Here is a 17672-nt window from a genome sequence, read left to right on the forward strand (position 1 = left end):
TATATATGCATATTTCAGCCATTTGTGTGGCTAAAAGGGCTTTTACATTCCATTTGTTTAACATACTAAAATACACCCAATGATCGTAGCATACAGAAATTTATTGCACAACACAATTTTCTCTTCTCAGGCTCGATCACAGGCAATTTGTATACCATCTGCATTTTATTCAACCATTCACATTAAATTCGCATTATCCGTATGATCGACTGACTCATTGTCCTCTGGTAACAAAGAACGCCTATTGGCCGATCCTCTATCTAATATTCAACTTGTAAATCTGATTTAGTTGATCGACCATTGATCGACATTGTTATTATCGACCCGCCCCGCCTCGGACTTCCCAAATATATCAAACATGTCAAATTAGGCTTTAGCAGCATTTGATAAAATAGAAATATGAATACGCTCAGCCCACCCATTTTAGCCGCTGACGACAGTTGCGACTGTAAAGTAAATGCTCATAAATTTATGGACCTGCGGTACGATCGAACCACCAGCCCACCACCGATCTGTTTCAGCGCTGTACACGAATATAAAATAAAAAAACCAGTGCTGTGCGCCTTCCAGTGGAACGTTATCGTTTCTACGAATTCAGCTTGGAGGAGCGTTGATACAGCATTTTGAGTCTCTTCCCATACCCCAGACAAGCAACATGAGTATGTAAAACCACTGAACGGCCGTTTACAAGAACCTCTGAAAGTCTAGAAATGATTTGCTAATTTTGTTTATTTCTTGCTGTGATTTATATTTATTCTGCGCTAGATGCGCGGATATTTGTGCTACTCGGACTAGCCCTGGTGCCACTGAGCAGCGCATCCTTTGATCCGAGTGTCATCTGCACGCTGGTCGTCAATGGGACGAAAATAAATGATCCCCGTGCCTGCAATGCCTGGATTGAGTGCGTCGATGGGAACCCAGTGGCCGGAACCTGTGCCGCTGGCCTCTTTTACGACAGAGAGAGCGAGAAGTGTGTGGACTCGGACAGCTACACGTGCGTGACGAGCGATCCATGTGCAGCGGTTGCCAATGGCTTCACCGCCGATCCGTACTCGTGCAACAATTACTACTATTGTTTGGAGGGAAAGGGCACGAAAGGGGTCTGTCCCACGGGAATGAACTTCAATGTCGGAACGGAGAACTGCATACGGAACTATCCCTGCCAGGTGAAGATGGACCCAGACAGCTACTGCAACATCCTGCCCGACGGCGTCTTCATCAAGGACTCCACCAACTGCAACGGCTGGCAAATGTGCTGGGACGGCAAGGTGCTCAATGGCACCTGTCCGGGCACCTTCTATTTCAGCGCCAGCTCCGCGCTCTGCGACTATCCGCAGAACGTGGATTGCGACATCGCCGATTCCCCGGTGATCGCCGAGAAGGGCGTCTGCGCCCAGGCTGGCGACTTTGTGTCCGATAATAGCACTTGCAATGGCTACTACTACTGCCACGAGTTGGAGTTGGACGGGCAGATGGCGCTGGAGCATGCCGTATGCTCCGACGGAAGGTTCTTTGTGGCCGCCAACGGTGGTGCCTGCGTGCCCCGCTCCATGGCGCCCTGCATCTACGACCGCTGTGTGGGTCTCGGCAATACGACCATTCAGCTGGCCAGCGAGTCGGATGACGAATGCAGGGGATTCTCCATATGCCAGGACGGAGTGAGCATAGGAAAGCTCACCTGCCCAGGCGAAGAGTACTTCGACGAGCTGACTCAGCGCTGCACTACGGAGGTAATATCTTATCCCGCCTGCCAGCTATCAGCCGCAGCTTCGACCCAAGTCGTATCGCAAGCAGCTATGAATGATGAAACGGCCGGGACCAGCCCCAGCCCCAGCCCCAGCGCCAGCGCCAGCACTGAAGCCTCGTGAGCAGCATACGCAATCGGTTTTAATTAGACAGTTGTTAGATACCTTTTGGCACGACAATAAATATGAGTCTGCTGTCAATGTCGGCCGAGTATTATCAATCTTAATAGCGATTAAGTCATTTGGCTTCCCTTGGCTAGATTTCTGTGTATCGATTGGCTACAACACTAATACAACAGGATCCGAACATGATGTCATACATTTGTGGCAATATGTACACAGTTTTCGATGCCACATTCCAATTAGAAGGAGTTAGAATTACGGCTACAATTTAGATCTAAGATCAATCAATTAACCTTCATTGAACCGGCTCTGAACCTTCTCCAAACGCAGCTTGCTGTATGCCTCGGGGCCCGGGGAATCCCAGTAGAAACTTCTACACAAGCTATCGCATGACTAGTGCCAGCTATATTTATTTCTGAGAATTTCCCGCATATCGGAGACTAATTTTGATTTATTTCAAAATGTCAAAATGTGTCTACACATTCAATATAATCTAAATGAGTTCGCATCTATCTAAAGCTCACAATAGATGCCAAATAAATGTCTGTAATCAAACATTTTTGAGCCAGATTTCTACTGGGCGTAGTTGCAGCGGATGTTTGCCCACCTGTTCAGGTTCCAGTCAGTGGCAAGATCGGAACACGGAAATAGTATCTGTCAAAGTCAGCAGCCTCACATGGTGAATCTGTTATCGGGCTATCAACATAACGGCAACGAATTCTTCGAACCCGAAACCTGGCGACGGGGGTACTCTTTTAATTAAAACTGATAATGCCTGGGCACTTGAACTGTAACGAAGAGCGATTGCCAAAAGCGTTATTTTATGGTATGCGGCGTAATTTGATGGGGAAGGCCGTACCCGTAACCGTACCCATACCAAGGAACTCTTCTGGAAGTAACCTTATCGAACCAGCAAATGAACATTTCCTGTCCCCATCCCCCGTCAAGTCCCATCAGTCCCAGACAACAGCAGGAGGAGTATGCAAATCATTTGTGTAGGAGGATGCTTGTGCCTAAACCCGGACACGGACCGTGTTTCCTTCGTGTCACCCCGTGCCCCCCTTGGTTATTTGTTATTGATTATAAAACGGCGTCGCTATTGGAAGGAATTGGAATGCATTGTTGAAGTTTAATATTAATAAAAGTATGCAACAAAAACAAATAAAAGAAATTACAATTTGACGTATTGGACCGTGTTCAGAAAATTTTTAATCGTGCATTTGAGTCCATGACCATCGCTACTTGTGACCTCCACCATGTTACGGATACGGATACGGATCGGATCGGATTATTATAATTTACGGCTGACGGGTTAGGCAATCCTGGGCGAGCAGGCAATGTAGTGGTTGTTGGTGGGCGTGCAGCCCTGGCTGCGCTCATCGAAGTAGTAATTGTCCGGACAACGGCCGGTGCCGGCGGTGACGCCGCCCGAGCAGCGGGCATATTTCTGGCAATCATCGGCCACGTTCACGTAGGACATGTTGTTGCCCACGCAGCGGTCCAGCACGCAGCGAACGTTGAGACGGTCGCGGCAGGAGAGCTTCTCGATGTCAAAGTACTGGCCGAGGGCGCAGCTCAGGTGCTGGGGCTGCGTGTCGTGTTTGCCCATGACGGGTTTGCCGCAGATGTAGTAGTGGCTGCAGGACTGATCATCCGCGTAGTAGCCACCGGTGCTGTTCAGGCAGAACGTGTTCTCCGGCTCCGGCAGGGCGGCCGTGGCGTAGCAGGCCACCTCCTCGACGGGCACGCAGTAGCCCCTGTTGACGTCGTAGGCCTTCTGGGCTGCACACTCGCGGCTGTGGAGGATATCGTTGACGCACTCGTAGTACCGCTCGCAGTGCTCGGTGTGGGCGAGGCGCGTATTGTTGGCCAGGGAGCGGCATGCCGGGCTGGTGTGCTGCGTCTGGCTCACCGGGCACGTGTACTGGTTGTGGTAGACGCAGGAGCGGGATCTGGGATTGAAGATCAGCTCGTTGGGGCAGTTGGCGTGGATCTGGGCGCGGCCCTGGCAGAGGATGTAGCCGCGACAGTCGCTGCTGCTGGCGTCTTCCAGGAAGGTGCCGTCGGTCTCGTTGGCGCACATGTTGACGGGAGAGGCGACCTCCAAGCCCGTGTAGGGACAGCTGACGCTGGAGGCCAGGTTGCAGCGGCCCAGCTGCTTGTTGTAGAAGAGGCCGGTGGCGCAGGCGCCGTGCTCCAGACTGGTGCCGTTGACCTGCGGACAGGTCACCCAATTGTCACAGGTGGTCGGGCGCAGGAAGCTCGTCTCCCACGGCAGCAGGGCGCACATCTCCTGGACAGACAGATACTCGAACTCGTCGATCGTATTGCCGGCCAGGGCACCGGCCGCCAGGCAGGCCAGCGCGAGCAATGGCAGGATCCCCCTAGCTGCATTGGAGAAACACCGGAATGAACAGTGAAGGGTGACGAATGAGAGGGCTGAAGGAGTGGACGGCATCCTGCCACATACCTTGCTTCATGGTGTATATCCTTGCGGAGGAGAGTTTCGGTATCGGTATCCTTGAAGTTTGACTGCGGTACGTTCCCTTGTGAGCAGCAACCAGAAGACGAATGATGCGCTGTCAGGGGGCCATCAGCCCCTTAAATATGCAAAGACCATTCTGCTCTTTTGCTTCGGCGAAAAACAATTTCCAAAATGCACCTGACTGTGGAATCGCTTGTCGCGGTGTCTGATATCTCAATCAGAGGCACTGATAACGTTCGCACTCTGATGTACGATAGCGAGAAGCATGTAAATTACACGGCATAACATTGTCATTGGTCTCATTGGTCCCATTGGCACTCGCGACGAGAACCAGCGACACAAAAGACAGGCAAACACCATCATCAATATGCTCGTACGTGCACGTAGAATATGCGATATCGGATTGATCTCCATGCCATGCCATGCCATCGATAGGCAGATTGGATGTCTCCAGATGAGAGTGATGAGAGCCGTGGCATTGATATTGCCATTGAACTGGCGAGAACATCGATCGGCAGTGGAGTGGAATGTCAAACGACGAAGGGAAATTGAATTACTTAGAATACACCGCACTGATGCAATCTTGATTGTTTTTTTTCCCCCCCATTTTATGCTGTATTGTTCTTGATGGTAGTATAACATTTTTGTTTTGGAAATATTCATATTCATTCATTTTTGATGTACCACTAGGTGCAAATATTTGCATATTTCTTATTTATAAATCCCTAATTATAAGCATCATTTAAGCATTCTCGTAATTCACTTGAAATACTCAGCTGCCAATAGCCTCGCTGCAAATATCTTTGAGCAGTGTCCGCCCCCTAATTAATTAAAGTCTATTCTTTATTTTCCCTATCTTTTCTCAGACAGAAATTTTCACTGTAATTGAATGGGTTATAGAATTCCTACGATTGCATACAATCTAACAGCATGTGTAGCATCCCAATCAAATGAAAACTAAATTCCCATTGAAGCTATCACCGCTACATAGCCACCGAAGCTCAGTCGAGTATGATATTCCAACGAATAATTTTGAATACTTAAGTCGCACTACCGCCTTAGGCTATTTCACCCCATTATTAAATCTTAATCTTAATGTAGTTGATATACCTTTTCATTGCCGCATAGAGCATTTATTTGGGATTAAATTCATTTGAATTGCTTTAAACTGATTAAGCGCAAATTGCGTAGGCAGGCTTTGTCGATGTGCATATGTTATTCACTTCATCGTAGTATGGGTTCGAGGCGGGACAGGAGGCTATAGTACCGCTCGCGCAGATTTGATATTCATTACAAGTTGTTCCACTAACAGCCATGAATGGGGAATTAACATTGCCGCAACGACCGTTGGCCACTGTGCAGTCGAATGCAGCGGGTGAAACGCAAGTCTGATTAGTAGGATAAAACTGGGTTCCAAGCACACACGAGTTCCAAGTTCCAGCGGCTGTTGTTGATGTACAGTAAAAATATCCATAGCAGGTTTTATTATCTGCCACATAGAAATAAGCAGCATCGCCAATGGCTGTACCGCCCGCGCAAGCACCAGCAACTTCCTGACCAACACTGTAGATACTGCCTGAAGGACTACTACCACTATTGCTGGAATCACCAGTGCATGGGTTGGTTGGTTGGCAATATCCATTGGCCGGGTTGAAGTACGGGCTTTTGGTGGGACATTGTCCTGGAGTGCCGTATCCGCTGTTGCACTGCAGATAGGAGCCGCAGGTATTTGGATCACCGACGAAAATATCATTTTTCATAAAACGACAGATGGTGTCCTGAGGACAAGACGGTCCCCAAACACAAGTATTGTTGTTGGCGGCATAGACGCCGCCGGTGGTGCAGTTTCCGTATCCAATGGAGCCGTTGCCGAAGCAGTAGCCATACTTGTTGCAATCATTGAGCACTGCCACATACATGGGAGACGTTGCGGCCTTGCATGTCGCCTCCGCGCTGGTGGTGCAAATGGTTGAGTTGGCAAATCCGCAGGTCGAGGTCTGGGCATTGAAGACGAGGCCGTTGTTGCATTTGTTCCACGACACCAGCTTCTGGCCCTGGCAGTAGCCCCAGCCATGGCAGTCGCTGGGGTCGCCCACATAGCCGGAGCCCGACCACTGGGCGCACAAATCCTCCATCGAATAGCCGGCAGCATGCCCGGCCAGCAGCAGACAGGCCGCAAGGGCGCAGATCTTCATATTGAAACCTGCAAACGAAGAGGGAGAGAAGCGAGAAGAAAGTCGATTTAGTTACGGTTTAAAATGACACGCTGTCCTCGCCATCAGCCCAGCCACGAGCCCTACCTCCCATTCGGATCGGACTTGGAGTTAGTTACGGCTGATTCGCTCGGTATTCGATATTCCACGTGAGACAACGATGCTGGTACTAGCCTGGCCAGAAGCAGGCTGTGCGCTTTTATAGGGCACAGCCTGGCGGCGCGATAATTAAAAAACTGTCAGACACTCCAGCAGCCGCGCAGATAAGCCATCCACAAGCAACGCAGAATATCGTACTTGTAATTAAAATTCAATTCGCAGTAAGCGAAGTCGCAGTCGCAGCCGGAGTCAGAGTCAGAGTCAGAGTCTAGCGATAAGATTTGTGCCCGTGCCCTAGGTGGAGGGACTAGGGTAAACCACGCACCTTCCATCCTTGTACTTTTACTCGTACTGGTAGGCCCCGTCAGTGGCGTTGCGTTGGACGTTAAATGTTATACTAGCGGACTCGGCCACCGAAGACCGCCTTTTAAGCTTTTAATCGGCACCTGGACAACGCACCCTGTCCGTGTATTAGTGGCTAGCTATTTTGACATGACACTCCTGACGGAGGCGGAGGCGGAGACGGAGACGGCGACCGAATTCGGATAATCAGAGACTGATTGCGTGCGTTTTCTTTGTCTATAATTGATTTTTAATTCAATGGCATGGCACTTATTGATCACTTCACTCGGTATCTCGCTTGTTTATTTTTTTTCACAGTCACACAATAACACTGTCGCCGTTACGCTGCCTATCTAAACTTTAATTTTCCAGCGATCCTTAGTCTATCTTTCTCTCTCTCTCTCTTATAGCCTAAAAATGGACATATTTTTAGATATTCGCTCACTGCATGGTACCCAAATTTTAGGCTACTTTATCGCTTATTAATTAATATTGGCTGGCAGCGACATTTGTCATATTGATAAGCCCTGAACTTCTTTGAAAAAGTCATCTGATAAATAGAACTATGCAAATATCCCTTCAAATAATAATAATGGCTTAATTGGGAAATTAAATACATTTCCAAGAAATCCAAAGGGATTCATGGCTAGCATAAAAATAAAAATAATAGTCTCTTGTTTGTGTGGTGCGTTGGTATTATCCGATCAAGACTTGTTTTATTGAATCGATAGATACTGTCCATATGTACATATGTATATTTAACAGTCCCAATCTTTGTTTGCTGTCGTTGAATGATTGATCGCCCGTTGAGTAGCGGGCATGGCATTCTTATCTGCAGACCGGAATGCTTCCAAAATTCTCCGTTGCCCCTAAAAGCAAACTTTAAATACCAAAATATGATAGACCCAAAAATATGCACCGACAGATCGTAAGTGTGTACCCTATAGTTCGTTGGGTTATGAATCAGAACTAAACCCTAGAAGCCAGTCGAAATGCTCCTATGCTCTTTGTTCTCCAGCACTCGTACACAAGTATCCCTTATTGATGATTCGCATCTGCATGTGGCATATGAGGCATGGGGCACCAAGGTCCTTTGTGCTTTTGTGCGGATTCGAAGAATGGCTTACAGGCGACAGCTGATCGAAAACCTATTGCTTATTTTGAAGCTCATCCTCTGCCAGTTATATATTCTGATACTCGTATTACAAATTGTCAATGTCAATTATATAAAATAAATATAGTTGTCACTGCGATTTACCTGTCACTCGAATCGGCAGTAAGCACGGGACCTCCATTCGAAACAAAATAATTCTTCAGTGTTTATGGAGTGGGAGTAATTGTTCTACATTTGTATATTAATAGAGATGTGTACATTCAGGCGATCCATAAAACAAAATGAAGAAACCAACTTCAGCATTCAAAAGTAGCTTAAATGAACCAATGCTCCAGGCTTAGTCTACGAGTATTTTGTATACCCCATATTCGATAACATTTCAGAGGGTATTTTAATTATAGCTCCTAAAGTACCTTATCTTTCTGTTTATACCCTTGCAGAGGGTATAACGCATGCCAAGAAACCACACAGAAGCCATGAACTAGAAATATATGTATGTAGGTATACATGTGTATACATTGCTGAGCAACCAAGACGACACTCCCAGGAGCTATGCTTTGTTCAGCTCCATCTTATGAGAAGCCGAGTAGCCCATCCCATAAACGAATATTTGAGCTGCAGGGTGTTTACACTTCCACATAATCAAAAGCTAAACAGCTGCCCACAATGGTTACTGATCCTTTGATATGTGAGGTAACAAAGCAAATCGACGTGGGAATGGTGCGCCCAGCTATAGCCATTAGTTCGGCACCAGTCGCACTGCGGAGCACATCGTTCTACGACGACTAAGAGTGAAGATCGCATTGTACAATGCAGAATGGTGGGTACCGTCGCGCGGGTAGATTTGACAGAGTAATAAATCGACTTGCCTTGCAGCATTCGGAGCACACCTTGACCTGGCCGTGGTGATGGGCCTGGCTATGCTGATGGTTCTGGCCTGTCCCGTGGCTGAGGCACGGGAGGATGACATTTGCAGGCTGTTCTCCAACGGCACGGTAATCCGTGACCCCGACTCCTGCAGTCAGTACATCACCTGCATTAACTTTGTCAGCATCTACGGCAGCTGCAGCGGCTCCACGCCGTTCTTCGACAAGGAGAAGGGAGCGTGCGCAAAGACACTGGCTGACGACTCGTCCTGTGCGGTTTCGTGTGTGAATGCCACCAGTCAGTTTGTGGCCGACCCTAAGTCCTGCTACGGATACTATTACTGCCTGGACCAGGAGACGCCCATGTTCGGCACCTGCCCCCAGGAGACGCACTTCAACGCCACCACCCAGACCTGCACGCGACTCTACGAGTCGGAGTGCACCGCCAGCGATTTTGAGTACTGCAACATTGTGAAGAACAACGTGAATTTCGACAACCTGCAGTCGTGCGCCAACTACCACGTGTGCGAGAAGGGGGTCCTGAAGACAAAGACCTGCTCGTCCCAGTACTATGAGGCCAGCACCGGCGCCTGTGTGGCCAAGTCCCAGGTGAACTGTGTGGCCCATCCGCTGCCCAGCAATGTGTGTGGCAAAGACAGCAAGCCGTATGCGAACAAGTTCGTCTCGGATGCGGCCACATGTCGGGGATACTTCTTCTGCGCCGCTATGCCGGACAACACCCCGGACCGCAATCCCACCTGGAACCACTGTCCCCAGGACACCTTCTTCGACGCCAGCACCGAGACCTGTCGCAGCCCCAATCTCGTGAAATGCACCGAAGATCGCTGTGACGGTCGTTCGCTCCCGTTTGTGCTTAGCAACACCAAGGGCTGTCGCAACTATCTGCGCTGCAGCGAGGGCATAACTCTGGACGAGATGTCATGTGGTAACCTCTTCTTCGACGAAGCAAAGGGCGGCTGTGTCCACAACGTTGTCTCCTATAGCATATGCACATAAACTGCAGATACATATATAATAAAGCTCATCAATTGATTTTGTCTGATGCTGTTTTGAGGGCTATTTCTAGTGGATTAATTAATCATAAAAAAAATTTTCAAGGTTTCCACCTGCTGCATCGCCGGATGCCAACTAGACTTTTGAACAGGGGCTACCTACTCTTAACTGGCAATCGCTTATCCATAGGTACATACATACATACATATTGATTTTTAATGAAATGAAATCTAAGACCTGCTGGTTAGGACTTTATGACTATGGCCACAGTTCACTGTTCACTGTTTCACTTTCGTTTTGGCCATCATAAAAGATAATGGCGCTTTCGATTTCATGGCTAACAATCAGGGCTTGTTTGGAAACTGTTTGTTCTGATTACAATACAAAAAAAAAAACCCAAAAACAATTGAGTTTTGCCATATCACGAGGCACAATAACCACACAATCAGGTTGTGACTGGAGTACCGTGATTTATAAATATCAATTAATTAGCAGCCAATAAAATGGTATTTGCGATCAGCGATCAGCGATCGGAGATCTCTGCAGAAACACAGTCATTCTAGCAAACTACAAGCACTAGTTTCGCATTGAGGCTTTTTAATTAGTGTGGATTGTTGGTTGGTGGCTGCAGTGGCACGGAGAACACAACACCAAGAGGCACGCCAGAGCAGAGCCATTGGCTGTACAACAAGTGGAGTAATATATCAATGGCTTTGCGCACTTTTGCAAGCATTGATAAGATTCGCGCACCTGCTGTTAATGGGGCAATAAAGTGTACTGTACAATATAGTGGCATGTATATACATATATATATATGACATCGGTATCAGTAGCAACAGCCGTGTTCCCCTTCTTCAATATAAACTTTTCCCCATTTAGTAATCTCCATTTAGTTGGCAGCAATTGCTACTAGTGGCCACACCACTTCAAATACTTGATATTTTTGTCTTCTGCAAATTCAACGGAGTTCCCCAATAATTAGCAAAAATGCTATGTAAGTTTTTATCTGCTTGCAGTCCCAAGATTATATAAATAGAACATAAAACCAAAAGAGATTACCTGTGGGAGGGGGAACTTGAATACATGGTACTTCCATATTCTGATCTCTCTGTCCTTCTCTTCCGTTGCAGCGCGAAGCGCTTTTGGAGTGATATTCGGAGCATGCCTCCTGGTATTCTGCCTGGAGGCTATCTCGGCGGCCGATGGCGATTACTTGGAGCTGTGCCGCCTGGTCAAGAATGGCACCAACATCCGGAAGCCCGGCACCTGCGACGAGTACATCCAGTGCATCGACGGCGAGGGCATACTGAAGTCCTGCGGTGGTAGCACGCCCCAATATAACAGCAGCAGCCAGGAGTGCGTCAAGGCGCTCACCAACAGCCACCTGTACTGCGGCAATCGATGCGAGGGCCGCAACGGCACCTGGGTGTCCGATCCGACCCAGTGCGAGCAGTACTTCTACTGCAGCGAGGGCGTGCCGCTGCGAGGCATCTGCCCCAATGGCCAGCACTTTGACGAGACGAGCCAGGCGTGCCTGCACAGAGTGGACTCGCAATGCGTGGACGTGGCCAACATATGCGAGATACTGCCGGACAAGACCAGGTTTCGCTACGAGGACGACTGCAGCTACTACTACGAGTGCAAGGACACCAAGCAGTCGCTGGTTAAGTGCAGCACCAAATCGAAGCTCTACTTCAATGTGGAGACCGGCACCTGCCAGGCGCCCAATCTGGTGGCCTGTACTGCCCACTCCAAGGACGGGGTGTGCGCCGCCAGCAGTAGCCTTGTCTACAAATCAGATGGAGCCACTTGTCGTGGATACTTCACCTGCAAGCCCTTCGGCACCGTCGCCGACCTGGATCCGCTGTGGGGCCAGTGCCCCGAGGGCCACTTCTTCGATGAGAAGCGCCAGATATGCGCCAAAGCCACCGATGTGGTGTGCACCAACAACCGATGTGACGGCAGGGGCACCATGCTGGTCGCCAGCAGCAGGAACTACTGCCACAACTACATCGAGTGCGTCGATGGCGTCGAGGTGGCGGAGAAAATCTGCCACTTTGATCACTTCTTCGATGAGGTAATTCAGGCGTGCAGCAGCAAGATAATCTACGACAACTGCTGTGACGAGCAGGAATAGAGAGAGAGAGAGAGTAACTCCCGAAAGATCGCATCATAATTACAGAATGAATCACAGACACGGGGCGTGTTTTTTCTCTGAGGCGGGGCAGTCTGATATCAACATCTGCAATTTTCGATGGGACTTTCAGATTTGAATGATTAATTCACCACCGTTTCAGTTAGTAACAGTTTTCCAGTGTGCCCATGTTACGGACTGTTGTGAGCTTCTGTTGCTTTTAGTTTATGTGGACCTTAGTGTTTAAGCCAAGCCTTATTTTCTAAAAAATCCGATAAAAGGGAAGCCAATCTTGCGGAATTTTGATTCATCTATAGGATAAATTATATGTTCAGTGATGATGACTGATGAGGATCCTGGCAAGTTCGTCTTTTAATCGGTTTATTTTGGTATATTTCTGGGGTATATTTTATCTCATACTTCAACACAAAAATGAGTTGGAGCGTTGCGTGGTTTTTGTAGCTTTGTTAGCACAGTTGTTTTAGCTTCATTGTTTGAATCCAATCTTATAAGTAAACCAACAAAAAGATAGTCTCTTAAAATTATATATTCAGTGCTGAGAGTCCTAATTTGCGTGTAGATCAAATATCAAAATTGAGGAATATTATTTTGCTTGGTATATTTACGATATATTTTGATATTGAGAAGGTATTCTTTTGGTATATTTCTGAGGGTCAAGCGGGTATATTTGATCGATAAGTCCGCGGTCACACTGGACGAAAAAGCGATTGAAAATTGAAAACAAATTCGGCTATCACTAACTAGCCGAACTGACGTTCGAAACTAAGCCACAAACCGAATCTAGTCGATTATTTTCGCAACAAGTCGTACCAAAGTGAACGCATCCGATCCCCAACCGCCAGGCCATTCCATTCGCATGGTTCGTCGCCACCAGAACGTGTACCAAAAACCAAGTTAATTAAAGTTGAGACAATATTTTGAGATGCATCGGACCCTGCCCCGCCTCTAGTCGCCCGTTCCGGCTCAGTTGTGCGCGGGTCAGTGGCCCTCCTCCTGCTCCTGATCCTGACCTGACTGCCTACCCGTCCCCTTCCTCGTAAGTGCCGCCATCTATGTATCCATCTTTGTTGGGGCCGCATTTAATTTCGTTTGTGCAACGATACAAGACGAAGAACACAGAATTGCAATCGCCGACTCCTGGAGGATTCGGAGGAGACCTGCGATGAAGCCAACCCTAGCCACCGGCGGTAGCAGCAGCGCCAAAGTGCCCGAACCCATCGACTACGTGACCCTGATCAGCGACGACTCCGATGGTGAGCCGTCACCGAAGAGGACAGCTCCTCTACCGGCAACCACTCCTGGCACCAACAGCCAGAAGCTGAAAATCCACGATGACGACTCTAACGATGCCCCCGCCACCAGTGCCAGTGCCAACGATGAACGCCGCACGAGTCGGCGCAACAAGCCCAAAGTGGACTACACTACAAACAAGCCCAGCACGAGCGGCGAGGCGGCAGGCAGTGAAAGGGGCAGCGCGGGACCCACGAGAAGCACCAGCAACCCGCCGGGGGAGAAGCGCGTCCAGGCTCAGGTACAGTCGGAGCCACGCTCTCGGAAATCAGACACTGCTGCTGCTGGGTCATCTGCGGGCGGGAGTTCAGCCAACACGGGCACGCGCAGTGCCCCATCCACAAACGGGGAGACACGGAACCGAGATATGGGCACGCCCACAGTGCTGACAGGGGAGGAGGGGGCTGTGTTTCAGTCCCGCCTGCCCTTTGGAAAGATGACACCCAACGAGGAGGCCTGCTTTCCCGACATCAGCCGATCGGGCATACTGGGGCACCGCGTTTTCCTCAACATCCGCAACAGTCTGCTCCACATGTGGGTGGACAATCCGAAGCTGCAGCTCAGCTTCGAGAGCGCGCTAAAGGCACTGCCGCCGCCCTTTGACAGCGAACCGAACCTAGTGCGGCGCATCCACTCGTTCCTGGAGCGACATGGGTTCATCAACTTTGGCATATTCAAGCGCCTGGTGCCCATTCCGACCAAGAAGCTGGGCAAGGTGATTGTCATCGGTGCGGGTATCTCTGGTTTGGCCGTTGCCCAGCAGCTGCAGCAGTTCGGCATGGACGTCATTGTGCTGGAGGCTCGAGATCGGATTGGTGGACGCATTGCCACATTCCGGAAGAACAGCTACATAGCGGACCTGGGGGCCATGGTGGTGACGGGCGTCTACGGCAATCCGATGACCATATTGAGCAAGCAGATCGGCATGGATCTGGTGCCCATACATCAGACATGTCCGCTCTACGGCCCGGACGGCAAGCCAGTGCCAAAGGAGAAGGACGATGTCATTGAGCTGGAGTTCAACCGCCTGTTGGAGTCGGCCAGCTATCTGTCCCATCGCCTGGACTTCAACTACGCCGGCAACTGTCCCGTGTCGTTGGGCGATGCGCTGGAGTGGGTCATAAGCATGCAGGAGATGCAGGCCATGAACAAGCGGGCGCAGCATATGCAGGATATCATTGCTGCCCAAAAGAAGATCATCGAGCACCAGAAGCGGTTGAAGGCCGTCAAGCAGACCATCGACGCCCTCAGAACCGAGCACATATCCATGGTGACGAAGCGCTGTCCAAAGGGTGTCGAGAGCGACGCGAGCTACGCGAGACAGGAGTACAACATTCGCCACACCCAGGTCAAGCTGGACGACACGGTCAAGCAGTTTACGGAGCTCCACGAAGAGAACAAACAGATGGTCGCCAAGCTCCACGAGCTGGAGCAAAACAAACCCAGGTAAGTGGCTTGCTACCTTATTGATTCCACTAGAGCTGACGCTTTCGAGTATTTTCCAGCGATGTGTACCTGAACACCCGCGATCGCCTCATTCTGGACTGGCATTTTGCCAACCTGGAGTTCGCGAATGCCACACGACTGAACAACCTGTCACTGAAGCACTGGGACCAGGACGACGACTTTGAGTTCATTGGCCACCACACGACCGTTCGGAATGGCTACTCTTGCGTGCCCGTAGCGCTCTCCGAAAACCTGGACATACGCGTCAACAGCGCCGTCAAGGAGATCAAGTACGGCCCCAATGGCATTGAGATTGTGGCCGAGAACATGAAGACCAGCAACTCTGTGATGACATACAAGGCAGACCTTGCTGTCTGCACACTGACGCTTGGGGTGCTGAAAGTAGCCGTGGCCGAGGAGGAATCCCAGCAGAAAAACACTGTCAAGTTTGAACCGCCGCTGCCAGACTGGAAGCGGCAGGCGATACGACGCCTGGGATTCGGGAATCTGAACAAGGTGGTTCTCTGCTTCGATCGCATCTTCTGGGATCCCAATGCCAATCTCTTCGGCCATGTGGGCAGCACCACTGCTAGTCGCGGTAAGTGACAATCACAAGTACCCACAACAATCACAAGTATTTGCTAATCGCGTATGATATAGGGGAAATGTTTCTGTTCTGGAGCATCAGTTCGTCACCAGTGCTGTTGGCTCTGGTCGCCGGGATGGCCGCCAATATTGTGGAGAGTGTCACAGACGACGTCATTATCGGACGCTGCATGTCAGTGCTGAAGAATATTTTCGGCAATACCGCTGTGCCTCAGCCAAAGGAGACGCTGGTCACGCGCTGGCGCAGCGATCAATGGGCTCGCGGTTCCTACAGCTACGTCTCTGTGGGCTCCTCCGGGAGTGATTACGACCTGTTGGCAGCGCCCGTCATACCGCCGCCTGTCAGTGGGCAGCGCTCGAGCAAGGACTCTGAGGGGCTTCCACGGCTCTTCTTTGCCGGCGAGCACACGATACGCAACTATCCTGCCACAGTACATGGGGCCTACTTGAGCGGTCTGCGCGAGGCCGGCCGTATTGCCGACTACTATCTGGGCTATCCGGAAGGCACGCCGCCCAACATCGGCTACTCTGTCGCAGAAGCGGCCAATGCCGTCTGTGTTGGCAATGTTGTCAAGCTGCGCGACTTCTCGCCCAATCTCTCCGACTCGCCAACGTCAAAAAAGTCTGAGGAGAACTCTAACTCAAACACTGCCGAGCCCGAGCCGACGGAAGTGCCGTAGCTCGCTAGCGTATGTACATGTACTGCGAGTAGTGTGTAGTGTAAGTGTTTCAACTAGCGCAATAGAACCATCAAATAAGCCATTTAGTTAAGGAGCTGTTGTAATCTTGGATCTGTAACTGTTTAGTGTGTGTATTATAGAATCGGCTTTGCTATACGATAGGACAAGTTTCAGGATAAGCTAGACCTATGTAAATACCTAAGACTATTCCAGCACATTTGGATAATGCTAGAAACCATTCAACAAACTATTTTATTTAACAATTAGGTAACAACAACACAAGCAATATCATCGAACTCATCATAGTAAAATATCTTTCAGTGACAGCAGCCCGAACAGCACTGCTATCGGCTTGGTATCGATCTTAATTATGTATGTCCTCTCATGGGCTGAAAAATCTCCATCACTTCACATAGCTTCATATTCATATTCAGATGTTAAAGCCATCAATCGAAGGCAGCCAATATTTCTTCGCGTTTCCTTCTATTTTTAGTCTGTTGAAATCTGTTTGCCATCGATATGGCTTTCAGTGATAGCATCCCCATCTAATTAGAGTTCGTATTCCTATGATAATATCGTATCCCTGTCGTAGGTATATGCATGTACATATGTAATAACAAAACATTTAAGGCACAAATTAGTATACATATACATAGCTAACACACTCTCTAAGGTTTTAACTGATCGAAACTTATTTTAAAATGAATAAACAAAACTTGAATGAAACAAATAGGGGGTAAAATATTGGCAATATACATTTTTGTTGTTATGTATATTCTTTTTTTTACAAATAAATAATAATAATATAAATGTTAGCTGTACCTAATTCATTCGTTAGGTACACCTTCCGTCTGTGGCATACACTGGCAACAACACAGCATACCCAGCCATTAGGGGTATCAGAAAGCGAAACTATATTTTGGGTCTCTTGGGCAGTTGGACAATACGCATTGCTTTCGTAATTGTGTCGTCGGTTCAACGACCTCCGTTACGGTACCGTACCTATGGGCTTTCAATGGCAATGAAAGCTAAACCTTTAACCGAGCGAAAGCTCTCCCTCTCCTCTCAAGCTTAAACCTTGACTAGCAGAAAGAAATGCACAGAACCGATCGTATATTTGGCGAGCTTTTGGGAGAGTATATTGCACATTTGATTCGTCGTGTGTCAAGTTCATTGGCCGATTGCTTAGAAACTTACCCACCATATCTACCTTCCTGGTCCTAATAATCAATAGTAATTCTCGAAAAGCTCCCCGTAGAAATTTTTATGACGCGCGTTCAAGTTTTTGCTTTATTGTTGAATGGAATGCTCTTCTAACTCGTTGTATGCGAGTGTATGTGAGTGCACATGCATACAAGCTGTTGGAAGTGGCCTTGAGCCAGGTCATCGACATCGGCCGAAACTAATACTAGAAGCAGCTGAGGCGGAAACTCGGTATGTGATGCGCCTTCAGGTAGGGCGCCCCGAATGGGTTACCATCATAGCATATACATA

At 48.9% G+C, this 17672-nt stretch overlaps 6 protein-coding genes across 7 annotated transcripts; 4 read left to right on the forward strand and 2 right to left on the reverse strand.

Moving 5' to 3' along the window:
• Positions 1-536: 536 nt before the first annotated feature.
• On the forward strand, positions 537-1968 carry LOC111073162 (peritrophin-48). Its single transcript, XM_022365353.2, has 2 exons — positions 537-659; positions 766-1968. The coding sequence occupies exons 1-2, from the start codon at positions 656-658 to the stop codon at positions 1866-1868; spliced, it is 1107 nt and encodes a 368-aa protein (XP_022221045.2). The 5' UTR covers positions 537-655; the 3' UTR covers positions 1869-1968.
• A 1011-nt stretch (positions 1969-2979) lies between these two features.
• LOC111073163 (peritrophin-48) lies at positions 2980-4448 on the reverse strand. Its single transcript, XM_022365354.2, has 2 exons — positions 4339-4448; positions 2980-4256 (listed from the first exon to the last, which is right to left on the reverse strand). The coding sequence occupies exons 1-2, from the start codon at positions 4346-4348 to the stop codon at positions 3181-3183; spliced, it is 1086 nt and encodes a 361-aa protein (XP_022221046.2). The 5' UTR covers positions 4349-4448; the 3' UTR covers positions 2980-3180.
• Positions 4449-5460: 1012 nt separating this feature from the next.
• LOC111073149 (peritrophin-44) lies at positions 5461-7072 on the reverse strand. 2 transcript variants are annotated; one of them, XM_022365333.2, is made up of 2 exons: positions 6991-7072; positions 5461-6556 (listed from the first exon to the last, which is right to left on the reverse strand). In XM_022365333.2, exons 1-2 carry the CDS (start codon positions 6995-6997, stop codon positions 5526-5528), a joined length of 1038 nt encoding a protein of 345 aa, XP_022221025.2. In that variant the 5' UTR covers positions 6998-7072; the 3' UTR covers positions 5461-5525. The 2 variants fall into 2 exon arrangements, with proteins under 2 accessions (XP_022221025.2, XP_022221024.2); XM_022365332.2 differs by lacking the exon at positions 6991-7072 and adding an exon at positions 6654-6758.
• Positions 7073-8830: 1758 nt separating this feature from the next.
• Positions 8831-10067, forward strand: LOC111073146 (peritrophin-44). The gene is made up of 2 exons (XM_022365330.2): positions 8831-8941; positions 8998-10067. Exons 1-2 carry the CDS (start codon positions 8932-8934, stop codon positions 10002-10004), a joined length of 1017 nt encoding a protein of 338 aa, XP_022221022.2. The 5' UTR covers positions 8831-8931; the 3' UTR covers positions 10005-10067.
• An 816-nt stretch (positions 10068-10883) lies between these two features.
• LOC111073147 (peritrophin-44) lies at positions 10884-12185 on the forward strand. The gene is made up of 2 exons (XM_022365331.2): positions 10884-10995; positions 11132-12185. The coding sequence occupies exons 1-2, from the start codon at positions 10989-10991 to the stop codon at positions 12136-12138; spliced, it is 1014 nt and encodes a 337-aa protein (XP_022221023.2). The 5' UTR covers positions 10884-10988; the 3' UTR covers positions 12139-12185.
• Positions 12186-12829: 644 nt separating this feature from the next.
• LOC111073182 (possible lysine-specific histone demethylase 1) lies at positions 12830-16404 on the forward strand. The gene is made up of 4 exons (XM_022365382.2): positions 12830-13192; positions 13263-14892; positions 14952-15490; positions 15553-16404. The coding sequence occupies exons 2-4, from the start codon at positions 13319-13321 to the stop codon at positions 16176-16178; spliced, it is 2739 nt and encodes a 912-aa protein (XP_022221074.2). The 5' UTR covers positions 12830-13192; positions 13263-13318; the 3' UTR covers positions 16179-16404.
• Positions 16405-17672: the final 1268 nt, after the last annotated feature.

Source organism: Drosophila obscura, unplaced genomic scaffold, assembly GCF_018151105.1.
Source record: "Drosophila obscura isolate BZ-5 IFL unplaced genomic scaffold, ASM1815110v1 contig_208, whole genome shotgun sequence".
Taxonomy (NCBI): domain Eukaryota; kingdom Metazoa; phylum Arthropoda; class Insecta; order Diptera; family Drosophilidae; genus Drosophila; species Drosophila obscura.

Bases quoted from the DNA above. Each gene is read 5' to 3' on its own strand.
- LOC111073182 (XM_022365382.2), top strand. From the start codon at position 13,319: ATGAAGCCAACCCTAGCCACCGGCGGTAGCAGCAGCGCCAAAGTGCCC. The intron at 14,893-14,951 runs GTAAGTGGCTTG...AGTATTTTCCAG, and splicing joins CTGGAGCAAAACAAACCCAG to CGATGTGTACCTGAACACCC. The intron at 15,491-15,552 runs GTAAGTGACAAT...CGTATGATATAG, and splicing joins CAGCACCACTGCTAGTCGCG to GGGAAATGTTTCTGTTCTGG.